General features: G+C 37.1%; 1 protein-coding gene across 2 annotated transcripts; it reads right to left on the bottom strand.

The window, feature by feature from the left end:
• Positions 1-278: 278 nt before the first annotated feature.
• Positions 279-15131, bottom strand: fam114a1 (family with sequence similarity 114 member A1). 2 transcript variants are annotated; one of them, XM_015376249.1, is made up of 13 exons: positions 14988-15131; positions 12283-12600; positions 9885-9969; positions 8577-8809; positions 7637-7771; positions 7323-7475; positions 7069-7246; positions 5190-5275; positions 3623-3823; positions 3397-3536; positions 3112-3184; positions 1900-1953; positions 279-1309 (listed from the first exon to the last, which is right to left on the bottom strand). In XM_015376249.1, the coding sequence occupies exons 1-13, from the start codon at positions 15054-15056 to the stop codon at positions 1184-1186; spliced, it is 1851 nt and encodes a 616-aa protein (XP_015231735.1). In that variant the 5' UTR covers positions 15057-15131; the 3' UTR covers positions 279-1183. The 2 variants fall into 2 exon arrangements, with proteins under 2 accessions (XP_015231735.1, XP_015231736.1); XM_015376250.1 differs by having other exon boundaries at positions 280-1309; positions 14886-15015.
• Positions 15132-15200: the final 69 nt, after the last annotated feature.

Below are 15200 nucleotides of genomic sequence, written 5' to 3'. Positions count from 1 at the left end.
CTGTATGATCTGGTTGAACTGTAAAGTGCCTTGAGATGACATGTGTTGTGAATTTGGCGCTATATAAATAAACTGAATTGAATTGAATATATAATTAAAATTCTCAGTTATCAAAGTTAGTTAAAAAAAAGTATGGGGAAAATTGAAAAAGTATTTTTGTTCAGATACCTTTTCTTTTGTGTGGTTTATTTGTCCTTTATGCTAAGCTAAGCAGATAAAGACTAAAGAAATGCTCTTCCTTTTTTCTATCAAAAGATTTCAGTGTTGTTAATATATTTTATTTATTTTCAGCAGCACAAAAAAAAGAAAACATTTAAAGAGTGTTTTTACACATTCAGTGGATATAATATGGGGATAAAACCCATACACTGAGCTTAACAAAATAAATGATAGTGTTGCATTGATATAATTTAACATCAAAATAAAGTTAAAGCAACTTGAACAAAAACAAAACAAAAAAAGGCAATATTTTCAGTAATGCTACCTTTTAATTTTAAACCGGAGGAAAAGGGCAAAGGAGCTGACATTCCTATTTTTGTAATGAATGTAAGAATTATGAAGATTGATTAATTTTAATAAAATACTTTATCAGTCTTGTTTTTAGTTTTTCAACAACAAAAAAACATACTTTTTTAAATGTCGCACAAACCCGTCATTTAACTACAGATTAAGGGGAAAGAGGACAATACTAAGCAATGATAGACTCATAATCAGAAATTGATTAATGCATTGGTACAGCATTGCTTTGACATATCAATCTCCTTCAGTTCTGTTTTTATTTGATGGTTTCCAGATGAGTTAAGCTATATAATATATTGTTTAAGAAAAGTCAGCAAAAGCTGGTGGGCAGCATCAAGTCTTAGTGAGAACTAAAATAAAAGCCCATTAATGATGAGAAAGATGTGATCTGAGCCTTTCCCCCAGAACAACTTTATGGAACTAAAGAAGTGTAACCTCATCAAGTACGAATCTTACCTGTAAAACAGACAGGTTGTTACTTCAGTAAGAAGCGGATAAACACATCTGCATCTGTGCCTTTCTTATATGTTAATAATTTATCTGTTTCCTTCAAGAATTTTTATTCTGTCAGTCACGTTTCTCCTGTGTCACGGCACATTTAAGCACTGAATAGTTTGCATTACTTTACAGCTGTACATTAGGACAAGCAGATGCACTAAGGATGTCAGTGCTGCAGCTGTGCTGTTGGCTCTGCAGCAGGTTGGCGTTGTTGGCTCTGGATGTGGGAGATCTGCAGGACTGGCAGCAGCAGCTGAAATGCATTATGGATGTAGTTGGTGCTGTTGGTTCCCTGCAGACAGAAGAGACATCATTCTTTTTATACTTCATCGCGACCATCAATCAAAAAGCTCTCCAAATGCTGCAGAAAAATTCAGGCAAACTAGCAGTATGGTATAACTAACAATTATGGGACACCTTTATTATGCAAAATAAAAAAGGGGAAAAACTACCTAGATTCAGCCTCAAATAAGTCTACTTAAGTCTTGATTTAAAACTATATTCTTTACGATAGATTATATTGGGAGCAGTAAAATAAAAACCTTACTCAAGTTGCTCCTTTGCTTTCATGCACTGGATTACACAAATAGTATTCAGAATGAAGTTCATAATAGCACACATAGGAAACTGAACAGATCAGTACTGAAGTTAAAATTTTTGTCATGTCTGCAGATCAAGTTCAGATAAATAGAAATCTTTTTTTATCAGAATCATTTTACCAATAAACATGGCCCCATAGACACCAAAGCTCTTTACCTCCAGACCAGCAGAGCCATTCTAGGCTGTCAACTTCAATCAGACACCATCAGCCCAAGGCTGTGATGACTTTTGTTTTTTATTCCTTGTATTTCCATTAAAACTGCTGAAGAAAACAAATCTCACCTCCTGCAGGACACTGTCTACAAGTGGATTTAGCTCCTCTGCTTTCCTTTGGGCCTGAAAAAGAAACAGCAAAACAGATGGGATTACCCCAAGATCAATAAATCAATCAGTGCTCTTGCTCTCTCCAGGGTTTTTCCATCAGAGGTCTATATATGGGTGCCAAACACAACAAGAGACACAAGAATGAGGCAAAAAAACATCAAAGACCGATTTTATTATCATATTAAAATCATCCAACAAACATTTCCTGCCCAGAAGAACCTTTATACAGGATTTCCTCTGATGTGTGTTTTACTCTTGCTGCTGGGGAGCTGCAGTCCTTCATCAGGAGATCCTATACACAGAACGCACTAAACACTGATCGCTGCTCTTAACTAGTCTAACTTCCATATTTTTTATTTTTTTTGTAACAATCACTTTCAGAGCTGATTTTGTATAAATGGAAGATTCATTTTTAGCTTAATAATGCGCATTATCAGTTTTACATCTATCCTGTTGGAGTTCACACTTATCAACAAGTGCCAAATTAATAGCTTAGAGATTACTCAACAGGTCATTTCAATGTTGTTTAATAAAAAAAAGCTGAAAATGTGTAGCTTTTTTGTGCTTTTTTGCAAACTATGGACTCAAACTGCTTGGCGATAGACTGGCGACCTGTCCAGGGTTTACCCCAAACAGCTGAAGAGCTAGTCCAATCCATACCAGAAGCTTTAAAGAGATGGAGGAGAAGGAAAAGGTGGCCGTAACCGAAGCTTCTGTATCGACCTGTCCAGGGTTTACCCCAAACAGCTGAAGAGCTAGTCCAATCTATACCAGAAGCTTTAAAGAGATGGAGGAGAAGGAAAAGGTGGCCGTAACCGAAGCTTCTGTATCGACATTTAAACAAATGATGAAAGAACTTACCTTATGTTAAGCAAAATATGTAAGCATCCTTGGTAACAGAGGAAAATAAGCTAAAAATCCAAATCTAGCTGCCTGTTGAATTCAACAAACTATGTACAAGATGGAGGACACCATCTGATGATAGGGAGTTCCTAATCAGCACAGCCTAAAAATACTGATTTGACTTTAAAACCAAGATAAATGTAACAGTCTGTGATCTTCTGGTGCTGTCACACTGCAGGTAGAGCAGAGTGGGTACAGGCCTCCTCACCAAGCTTGTAAGAGATAATAATAATAATGATAACAGTCCAAACACAAATTTCAACCTACCCCGAGCAGAAGAAGTGAACCAGAGAACCTCTTGGTCAAACAGTCTACCTCCTTACACATGGCACATGTCAACCTGAGATAGAAAACAAAACAAAAACTACATTATGTATCATTATCTATCAAGCCAAACCATTTTAATATTCAATAGAATCCTTCGCCATAATTTTCCATCCTATGAAACTGTTCTAATTTTCCAATTAAAAAAAAAAAAATACATCCAAAGGCTTCCTCACTCAGCTGCACTGTGCTCATAGTGTAAAGCAAATGGAGCCAATAGGCTCATACTTGGTAAGGATTTGTGCTTGATCCCTGGCAGGTTTCTCCTGCTCCTGGCCATGAAGGATGAGCTCTGCCACCTTGTGGAGCTGTTCGATACTGCGAGCCGTCACTTCAGCCAGACTGCCCACTGATGACAGGTAGATGGCCTACAGAGAGGAAGGAAAATGATGCTGAATGAGCACATCCAACCAAATTATGCTATGGAAGAAGCTTCAAGATTAAAATCTTTCACCTCTACAGTTCGGAGGTCACCATCTTTTGCTTCTTCTCCCTCAACGCTCCTCTTGTCATCATGTCGCTCCTCCTCATTCGTTTTCTTCTCTTCCTCTGTGTTCTGGTCATCATCATTCTGATCTTCTCTGCTCTCTGCAGAAAATGCTTCTCCTCCTGGCTGCTCTACCTTGTTCACCCATTCATGGGCTCTCAAACGAGCCTGCAGATGCATAATTACCATGCATCAGCTCCACGTGCCGAGAAATCACTGTAGTGATGGATGCTAATGAGATGCATGGACATGATTCCACGCTAATGCCTGTCTATAGAAGGCAACATGAATTATGCAGAGGATCTTTGAAGGAGAATACTTTTTTTCCCTCCCATAATGCCTGCAGCAGGATGTCATCTGGGCTATAGGTGAGTGGCTTTGTGTATCTGATTTGGTTTGCAAACATCATTTGTCTGATTGGATTTTAAAGCTAATATTTGCCTGTTTGCAATAATCATTGTTTTTCCAGAGTATCTGTGTGAGGAAAGGATCAAACATTGGTTTCCCTGTGGAATAATGGACTCCTCTGTCCTCCTCAGACCGGGAGACAAAACGTTTTTACAAAGAATTTCTCCAGAAGACAACTTTTCTAGATTTTTTTTTTTTTTTTACCTGAATTATTTAGATGCATTTTGTTGTAATTGAATTTTTGAAATGTCCTTTTCTCTTTCAGGGTTTATACAGGAATGATTAACTAAAATTTTATGCTTTTTAATGCTGTTTTAATGCTCTTAGAAATCATTTTAATGCCACCAACAGGTACCCGTCGACAGACTGCAGCCATGTCCCAAATTCCTCGTTTTCCAACCACTTTTGTTGAAATTTTTGACAAAATTGTTTTTATAAACATTTTTTTTAATAAAGCATTTTAAATGCCACAATAAACACATTAAATTAATTTTAATGCCAATTAAGGCCTTAATTTAAACAATAATAATTTAAATTAATTTTAATGATTTTTAATGACCCGCGGAAACCCTGTCTTTACAATACATATTATAAAAATGTATTTTAAATAGTTCCAAGCCTAGAAAGGCCCATTTTGTCAAGCAATTAAACTGATTACCTGACCATCTTGGGCTGGAAGTTAATAGAGCTATAAAAATTATTGGACTGCATCTAAGCCATCTAATGTTTTTAGCTGAATAAATCAGTGAAAAAAAAACTTGTCTCCAAGGTTAGATAATACAGAGGTGGGCAAATCTTTATCAGCACAGACTAAGCGTCTGCATGGAGCAGACAATTTGCTGAATACTTAACACATTTTAATAAAATACAGCAGGCTGGCTAAAATGGAGTTTAAATGTTGTGTGCTGCAGTGTCAGGCAGGGTCATAAGGTCATTCTGCGTGGTTGCTTGATTAAAAAAAAATTACCTGTAGCTTTAAGGTGATAGTGGTATGCTTCATGCTATGCATTAGTTTTCAGTTTTGACTTTCACTTAAAATATTCAGCTTTATTTATGATTCTTTAAAGTCAAAAACATGTTTACACCTATTGGTGAGAGTGGATGGGCGTGCATGTTAGTGCGTCACCTTGTTGAGTTTGTCTGGCGTCGCAGCAACATGAAGTTCAAACAGCAGCTCAGTCAGAACACTAACAAACTCCTCCCCATCAGCAGCTGACAAAACAACACAATCAATTCAGCATGTTAAATTTAAACAGGTATATTGAAGGTGATCATGCAGCGGCCCACACTGAGGGTTTAAGGCTTTCATTTTTTTCATGCTGGGATCAAAACGAAGAGAATTCACCTAAGCTCTGATTCTTTTATGCATGCTGAATTCATCTCACCTTCTGTGCTAAAATTATATTAAGATCAGAAGATGCTCAGCACACATGCAGATTAAGAGTCTGGATCTGATTGCTGTCATCTTCCTTCAAGGTGGTAATGTCAATGTGTCGTCAGCCCCTGAACACCGACATTGGATCAGGCAGTCTGTGTCTAAACTGTGCACAGCTGTGACAGAGCCTCACACTTTTCAGACCTTTAAAACATGAAAGGATGGTGGGTTGGTGGTATATTTTAGGACCAAAAGCATTTTGAACTTTCAACATAATCAGTAAAAAAAGATTCCTGAAGGAAATTGGGCTTTTATAGCTCTTTGCAAGATGAATAATAATTTAATACTTGAGGGACGAATCATCTGCTTTCTAAGTTTTATTTTCTATAAAAAAAAAAAAATCAATAATAGACAGAAGTATTAAGACTTAAACAGATATATGTGATGTAACTGTGTGTTGTCTCACTAAAAATGATTTGGTTCTTACCAACATACAAAAAAACAAAGCATAAGTATTACATAATTTATCTTGTTTAAGACTAAATTTCATATAAGCCTAAATTTGTCAGGTGACATTATCTTGCTGCATGGACAGAGAACTGTACATGTTTTATATTGTGATAAAAGGTCATTTATGGCTTAGAAAGAAATGTTTTGAGTTTTAAATAATTACCGACAGCAGCAGGAGGCCATGCGCTGCTAACGGCTTGTAACCTGAAGCTTGGATTTGACTTTAGTGAAAAATTCAAACTGGAACACCTCAGAAATCAGAATAACAAGTCTCTAAGTCGGGTCAACAAGACTATACCGACTTCCTTACTCAAGGTGGCTGCAACTCATATTAACAGTGGTTAACTTTCCTATTTTAGCTGATTTTTATCATTTATGGGTCATTTCGTCGGTACGGATTATAAGAAAAGATGTTTCAGCATCTTTGCACAGCTGGTTAAGGAATGTACAAAATTTAAATAAATATACCGTTAGCAAGTTAGTCGTTTATTGAAGCTGCATATGTCTGAAGCAAAAACTGGAGCCAACATTTCTGTTAATTAATTCAGTGAGGGGGAAAAAAAATCAAATTTCCATTAAGAGATCATCTAATGGCGGCATAACCAGACAACCCCAAGACTTTAAGGTATGCTTTATTTTTCAGGTTAGTCGATCTGTTTTATGAGCTTTTAACCTGTATTCCTTGTCATTGAGGTTCCTTTCTCTGAGGCGCCCTCCAAAATCAGACAAAAATTAATGCCTTGTCAGTAATAAGCTTTTTTTCTTTCCTTTCAGCATGAGATTATGAGCCCTCTATAATATATTAACTTATTTTAACATCTTTACAACAAGTTTTTTAATTGTAATTATGAGGTGAGGCGACCATGGTTTGGGAATTATTGAAAATAAAGATGTGCAATTTAGAAAAAAAATGTAGATATTAAAAATATCTTTTGAAATGATTGTGCTTCATGTTTTTTTTTCAGTATCATAAAGGTCTATGGAGCGACTGGATTTCAACATTTAGATTTAGATTAATGTGCCTCTACTTCCTTTAAGCAAGTTTGGGAAAAACAACACTGCCTGATCCTGGGTCAGCGTCAGAGGCTGCCTCTACCTCCGGCTGCTCTGGATCACTCACATATGGGGGTGGAACAGTGTATTTGGGAACTTAGATCACCGTTATCCTTCGTCTCTCCTCCGGTTTCCTCCCCCTCTTGTTCTTCATCTTGCTTGATGAATATCTCTTTAATAAAAATCAGCTCCTTCTTCACTTCCTCCTGCTCCTCCTCTGTGAGGGAGGAGAGGAATGCTTGGACCTAAAAAAAACAGATGCAGCAGTTTTATATTCTCTTCTTTCTGACCGGACGTTTGCTCATAAAACCTGGGCTTTACTTTGGCCTCGCTCTCGTTGGACAGGATCTCCAGGGCTTCGAGGTGGGACAGACCCTGGTAGTCATCAAAGAGAATGCCGTAGTGAGCTGTGGGAGCGCTCAGCGGCTGGTTGCTTAGACGTGCACGCTCCTTTTCTTTGGCTTCCCTCAGCATCTGCAGAATCAAAGTCAGCACAGTGGGGTCACCTTGGTAAAACTGCAACTATGAAGACATCTCTGAGTTATTTTATCTATGAAAACCAAACTTAACAGAAATATCAGAGTAGTTATTCCTCAGGTAGAGTAATGAGTGCAGATAATTATGCAGCTGCAAACCTGACTCAGAGAGGCGGTCTTCTGCATCAGAGTCTTTGTCTTTTTAAAACCCGGGTCACTCTCGGCCAAAACATTCATGGTCTTCTTACCGATGAACTCCAAGGCATCCAGGCCTCCGCTGATGACTGACTTACCCTTAAAGACGAGGGACAAATGGAGAAAAGCTCATCATGGTGTATAGCGTGGCACCCATTAATATCTTGCTGTAAAAGCAATGAGCTGCAATTTTGTATTTTATACATTTAAGAAAAACGATTAAATGACATTTTATTCATTTCTCGTCTTACAGCAGTTTTGACACCATTGCTGCTTGGAAGCAAAATTCCAAACCAAATGATCTCGGTTGGGAACTCCTGGCTTATCAAGGTGAATGCATACCAAGGTTATTATCAGTAATTAAATAATGAAAACTGGACTTAAAAAAAAACACATTTTTTGTTAACTCAAATATACATAAAAACTTGACATTGCAAAAAAAACAAACAGAAAAAGAAAACTAAAAGCGTGTAAGAATGTGCTTAGTATTTTCCATTAGTGTCTTTATCATTGTGCATTCATATGAGGTCTAGTTTCCTGTTGCTGTTTTTGCTTTTTTTTCCCCACTGCACTATGCCAGCAGATGGCAGGTTTAGCAGTCAGGTTATTTGTTTTGTGTAGCCGTTTGTCCTTATCTGGGATTTTATTTCCATTATTATAATTTTTCAGTCTTGCCCCAAGCAATGCATGTCATATTAAATAAAACACTAAAGCTAAAACTGTAACTAATAACAACTTCACTTTTTTTTAAATTAAAAAATAAAACTAAAGGAGATCAAAAAAAGCACTAAAAACAAATTAAAACTAAACTAGAATTGAAAATCAGAAGTCAGAACCAAGTGAAAAGACTATTTAAACCTTGATGATACAGAAATCCCAGATTCCTGCATGTTTAACCACTCACAGTGTTCTGTACAGCGTGTGTGATTGTGGAGAAAACCCCCCTGCCGGATGATGCAGCAGGAGCAGTGCTTGCAGGAGACGACTCCTCTGAGCTGGATCTGTCAGGATCTCCTCCTCCATCTTTCTTCTCCCCTTCTCCCTCATCCACCTCCTCTAGCGCCTCCTCTCCTACAGAAGTCTTGTGGAGTCGAAGAGCCTCCCCTGCCTTCACCTTAACAGTTGTCAGGCTGTGCCCTGAAATAAGGGACAATGGAGACAAACAGTCATGAGGACATTTGTTTTATTGTTCTGAAAATCTCTGCTGGATCAAGTTGGAGCAACAAACAATTATCAGCTCTAAACATTGTTAATGGGAGCAAATATCTGTGGCTCAATAAACATTCACTGTGTCATTTTTCCGTTTTACACTGATTTAATCTGGTTTGACACACGACTCGGTTCTAAGAAAACACTTATATCAAAATGAATGTTTCTTATCACCTAAAAAAGGGAGACGTTGATAGATCATTTCCAGATCTTTCCAAACATACAGCATGTCCCTTAAAATTAAACTAAAAAAACCAACAAATCTATTTGGGAAAAATTTCAAATAACTTCAGAGCTGCAATAACCTGGTAGCATAAGAGTTCACATCCTTAAACACATAGTTTGTTGAGGCAGATTTTTAACCAGTTTCTACATTCTGTAAACGTCATCTGCTTGTCATGAAACTCTTACAGAGGGTTTATAAAGGACCAAATTACCTCACTGTCACAAGGAATCAGTCATATTATATAAAGCATGGCTACAAAAGAGGAGAAAATATAGTTCAACAAAATGTCCAAAAAACAAACCTTAAGGATAACAACAAAAAAATGAAACAAAACACAATAAAACACCTTACCATCAGTGAAGCATGGTGTTGGCAGCCTTATGTTGTGGGCTGACTTTTCTTCAAATGGAACTAAGTATATCAAATAATAAATACGATTCCTTAACCTTTGCCAGTTTAGGGATATGATCACTTTTCCAACTAGCTTAGAGAAAATGATTTTATTTTTTTACTCTAACGTTGATAGGATTTGGCCTTTTTTTCAGATTGAGCTTATTTCACATTAAAGGTTGAGAAACTAAATAATTTATTATGATCTATTTGTCCTTTTTTTTTCGCAAACAACCTGGATTTATAGGAGGCAGGTTCAGAGCGTGGCCGGCTGAACATTTTTCAGACTGGAGTAAATTATAAATTCCTCAGAAACAATTGCATAAAGACGACAAAAAAGGAAGATGTAAAACTGAGGAAGAAAAGCTGAGGAGAAGGAAGACATACCAACGCTGGAGGTGGCACTGCTTAGAAGTGATTTCCCCCAGGTACTCCAGCCTCCCCACCCCTGTTCTTTCTGCTGGACTGATGTCTGCACACAGAAACAGCACAGCAGCAGTCAACAAACTGCTTTGTGAGAATTGAATAAAATTTACACAAAGTTGGATCTAAAAGTCTTTTTAGATTCCAGATTAAAACAAACAAAACAAGAACAAAGACATTTTTCAAAACTAAAAAACTGCTCCAATTAGTATTTCACAGGTAAATGAAAACTTCTGTGTGCTCCAAGTTTACTGATGCCACATAGAGAACACAGCATCTGGCCCCCTGAGAGACCCCAGACAGTCAGGTTCATCTAAAGCTTGTTTCTGTTTGGGAAACTGAGACGCCCTGAATCCAAAGATCAGCAGCGAGAAGCAGAGAGGGGACTCCAAAGATCACTTTACTGTTACATTGCTTACTACACTGTGAACAAAGACATACAGGTGCAAACAGATATTTGCAGAAAGAAAAGACAGTAATTAACCAATAGCAACCAAATTGGGGATTTCTTTTTATTTTTTATCATTTAATCAACCAGTGAGATTAGAACTCTCTTTTTCAAGGCAGACCTGCTGAAAAATAAATAAATAAATGAATAAAACAGTTAAAAACCATTACATGTAGAAATGGCACCAGGAAAGACTATTTGAGAAAACGTAAAAAGCAGAAAGTTAGTTAGATCACACGGACCTTAAAACATTGACCATTTAAAGAGATCATCTCTAAAACCATGCATGTAGCTTCAAATCACTTGGGGAGCACTAAGATACAAAACATTTTGCAGGATGTTTCAAGTTATAAAGGCTTGGAGGGGAAATTACTTTTTTTCCCAAGTTTGTTGAAAACATTTAGGACAGATAGCAAATACTAACTAACCACTGAACTCAAAGAGTATTTGCTTTTCTAGGGATGCACCGGTTACAGGTTTTTGATTGATCACTGTTTACCTATCTTTAAAGCTCAGTTTTATAAGTTTTCAAGACCCCTTCAATATGTTAACCTTATTTGAGAAACATTAACCGCTATCGTTGAAACAAAAAAGTTCAAAACCCTCCAAAAACTGCTCTCAAATATAATTTGAAGTTGAAAGAATTGGCAGTGGCTGATTCTCAGACCATTGCAGCGATGACAGTAGTCAAAGCTTTCCCATCTGATATTATAAACCACAGTGATGGGTCATACTGCGTCAGTTTGTTATAAATCTTAAGGCAGAATGATTAACTGTATCAATCTCAGGCGAACTGTCCATTTAGAAGACCCATCTGTGTCCAAGTCTTAATTTCTCTACTGATAATTTCTCCTAATGTTAAGATCTTAAGATCAGCTTTTTGTAAAGTGCAGAAGTATATACTGCAGCAAAACTTTTAAACCTGATGCCACCTCCCCTGTTCTTCACACATGGGATGGTGTTTTATGTTTGCAAGCAGATGGTCATAACACACACAAAGAAAAAACTTAAAATGTAATTTGGGGTGATGGATTCTTCCTCTCTGATTGGCCTTTCAGTCCATGCTGTACTTGTTACAAAGTAGGTATTTAACATTTTAACAACATAACCTCACATTAACATTTTAACAGACAAAACTTCAAAAGACCATTTACAGCATGCATCCTCCCTTTGAATCATTTTGTTGTCAAAGAAGGAAGGGCGTGTTTGAGGTGTTATTTTAAGTAAATCTAAAGGTAGATCATCTAACCATCCCATTATCCCACCTGTTAGCTAATAGGCATATTTTTGTTAATCCTCACTGTTCAAAAATGGGGGGAAAAATTAATTTACGAGGATTCAATAAACAAAACAAGATCACGATGTTTTGTTAGATATATATGTTGAAAATATTCCAAAAACGTAAAAAAACAATCCACTGGACTTAGTTTCCAATTTTGAAGACGTTTCGCTTCCCGTCCAGGAAGCTATAAATATTAACCGTTTACTCTGCTTTATATGAGATGTAGGATGAATTTGTCTTAATATCCAATATGGAAACTCTATTGTTTAGTAGCAGGGAGTAGCAGCCTTTAAGAAGAGCATGATAAATCCTGGCAGTGCATAGCTTTAGGTGGGAACACTTTAGATTTGGGTCTTTCATGTCTGCACTCTTTGATGGCTAACAAGGAGCGGCGGTCCAGGCCTTAGGTAAATTGATTCTCTGTATTGTTTGCTCATTTTCAAGAATTTCGTTACACTTAAAATACTTATATAATTAAAGATGTTTTGATTTCTCTTTTTGCATCACATGTAGATCACTCCCTCAAAAATAAAGTGTTGAGGTCATGCAGTTTTTTCTGTTTTTAAACCCCTTTAGTGAGTGTGGTGCATAAAGAAGCTAAAGCAGAATATATGAAAACCTTCACTACAAACCTTCTCCTCCTCCAAGCTCTCTGGATCTGGCTCCAGGCTCAATGCTTGGTCGCATTCAACCACCTGATCCTCAACAGGAGCCTCTGACGGAGCCTCGGGGGCTTCAACTTTGGTTGTAGCTTCCACCTGCGCCGTCTTCACAGCTGAATCAGGAAAGTCTCCGCTCTCTGTGGGGAGAACCGGCTCCAGTATAGCTGTTGGTTTTTCAAGAAGTGTTGAATCATCCTGAACAGGATCGGCATGGGGAGCATGTTCTGACGGAGGCCCGCTGTTGGAGCACGGCTCTGGATCAGAAGGAACAGCCTGAGACATGGTATCCTGGAAGAGGGAGCAGCAGGTTAACTGGTAGAATCTGTACCTCTGATCTATCACTGAACCTTCAGCTTTTAACATGAATATACTCCAGTGCAAAAAACTACCTTCAGCGATCAATGCATCCCCTGAAAATCAACAAAACTACAGATAAAAATGTTTATTTGCATTAAAGTTCAAGAATTTTTCACCAATCATCTAAAAAAGTGAAATTCATTTTTTATAAAGGATTGCTGCTCCAAATCTTTATTTCTTGTGATGTTGATGATTAATGAAATGAAAACAAAAAAAAAGTCATGGGGAAGACTGCTGACTTCAGACACAAACACTTCACAGGGAGGGGAGGCTACAAAATTCAGTTTCCAAGCATATTAACAGAAAAGTGGAAAGAAGACATGTTGAAGCTAAATGTGCACTAACAACAGGAAGAAACATAAAAAGTCGACAGAGGCTGGAGTTGAAGCCTTAAGAGCCACTTCACAATGTCAAATACTAGATATGGGCAAAAAATATCAAGTTACTCCTGAGCCAGAGACACTATATCAGGGCTAAAGAGAAGAAAGATAGACTGTTTCCCAAAGTACAAAGTCCTGTTTTCAGATGAAAGCTATTTAATTTGTAAAATCAAGGTCCCAGAGTCTATCCAAATGTGTAAAAGTCACCTTAAAGCTCTGCCTTATTTCCTTTTTTTTCTCTCTCTCGATCACTGTATATATGTGGATGCACTGTATACATCCCATGCCCTTTTCCCTCTTTTTGGCACCTTCTTTTGTGTATTGACGTCATCTTTGACAAGTGAATTTCTCCACTGTGAGATCAATAAAATCTTATCATCTGTTTGAAGTTCAGTGTGAACTAGGGCTAGAAAATTCATTGCATTTGCAGCATAATTACAATCTATAAAAATTTCATTTTCTAATCACATAGGCTTTTAACTTGTGGTCACCTTCAATATAAAGGGAGTTAAACACTAACTTTCTCCATTTCAAGTGGCAATAATATGCCACATAGACGGGAATAGAGAGTTGCAGCTTGTTTGCTGACCAATGCATGCAAGCTAAAGTGAGAAATTTTCCACAAAAAAGTTGATTCGAAAAACAATGGTCTCTGGACAAAACAGGGCCGATGAGGGAGCTATAAAAGCAACCTGGCTTTTCCTTAGAGCTTCACACTCCGCACAGCATTGATGAGGTAATTCATGCAAGACGAGGGCCATCCACTTTTAGAGAGGATAGAAATGGACAAGATTTTTTTTTTTATTATTATTTGATATTACCTATTATAAGGTAATGTCAAATTATATGTATACCTATGAGATGCATATCTCTATTCTTTACCCGATTAGTTTTTTAATGTACCTGTACAAATCTCCAACAAGACTGAAAGATTTGACCTTTAAGAAAAGCTTTAATCAGAGTAGGGTTTGTTTTTTTTAGATTAAAGGACAGCCTAAGTTACAAAGAGTGACTGAAGTAAACATGAGCTCAGCATGAAGGCTGATTGTTTCTAAAGATTTGAAATCAATAAATCAAAAGGCTCCAGTTAGCTTCTGTTCAAAACCCTGATTTTTTTTTTTCTTTACAAGCAGCCTGTTTTTTTTTTGTTTTTTTGTTTATATCATTCCATGGAAACATTTGTGTTCATTGTTTAAAACTTTCAGATAAAACTTTTGAAGTTTTGCCTAGTTTTCCCACCTTTAATTTAACATGACAAATCAGTGAACTATGTCGCCATCTAGAGGTCAGTTGGAGAAAGTACACCCATATATTAATTGTTTTCAATCAAAACTTTGTTTCCATCAGTCTCTTTCGGATTGATGGAAACAAAGTAAGAAAAAAAAACGTGGCAATTCCAATTCGCTGCAAATGCTCTGCATTATATATGATTCTATAATTAACTGTATTTATCCACAGTTTTATTTTAAATCAAACAAGTATCCGAATGGCCTAACAAACTGTTTGAATAAACGTATAGGATGTGGCCCGAATCAACACAAAATAACACAATGACTCTTTAAAATGCACGAAATCTAAATATCACTGAGCATGTTATGAATAAATGCTAATATTAAACAAAACAAAGCCTTTACGGGACTTACATTACTATTGAATCATTACAACTTTAACGGCAATGTAAGACAATCTAACATGTATATAAAACTGTTACATACGTATAAAAACGTATTTTTATACGTTTCAGACATTTATAAAAGTCTATTTTTCTAAAGAAACACCTAAGACACTTTTAGTATCTAATCTAAGTAACGACAATATGAGTAAACAGTTATTTACTTGCTAGTTAAGGTCCTGTAGAGATGGCAAACATTTTAAATTCTGAAAAGAAACACAAACAGTGTTTTGTTGCTCCAGAAAGAGACAAGGGCTGCAGCTCACCCGTTTGGTGCCAGCCAGCGGCTCTTCTTCCGCCCCGCCACGTCGGCAGGCCGGGGTCTGTGACAGCATCAGAGAGTCACACTGGTCAAGATGATTCCCTGCTGCCCAAACACAATTCAGGATGTATACAAGCACCGCACTCACGGACCTCAGTTACAACTAAATACACTGCACTTTCCGGTGTATTTCAGGGTCACGTCATCAGGAACATTT

Source organism: Cyprinodon variegatus, unplaced genomic scaffold, assembly GCF_000732505.1.
Source record: "Cyprinodon variegatus isolate N-32 unplaced genomic scaffold, C_variegatus-1.0 Scaffold131, whole genome shotgun sequence".
Classification (NCBI taxonomy): Eukaryota; Metazoa; Chordata; class Actinopteri; order Cyprinodontiformes; family Cyprinodontidae; genus Cyprinodon; species Cyprinodon variegatus.
The sequence above is the reverse complement of the archived record's forward strand: the minus strand, read 5'-3'. Positions and strand labels throughout refer to the sequence as shown.

Bases quoted from the DNA above. Each gene is read 5' to 3' on its own strand.
- fam114a1 (XM_015376249.1), bottom strand. From the start codon at position 15,056: ATGCTGTCACAGACCCCGGCCTGCCGACGTGGCGGGGCGGAAGAAGAG. The intron at 9,970-12,282 runs GTTTGTAGTGAA...TTCTGTGTGCAG, and splicing joins AGAGCTTGGAGGAGGAGAAG to ACATCAGTCCAGCAGAAAGA. The intron at 1,310-1,899 runs GTGAGATTTGTT...TTCTGTCTGCAG, and splicing joins TAGACAGTGTCCTGCAGGAG to GGAACCAACAGCACCAACTA.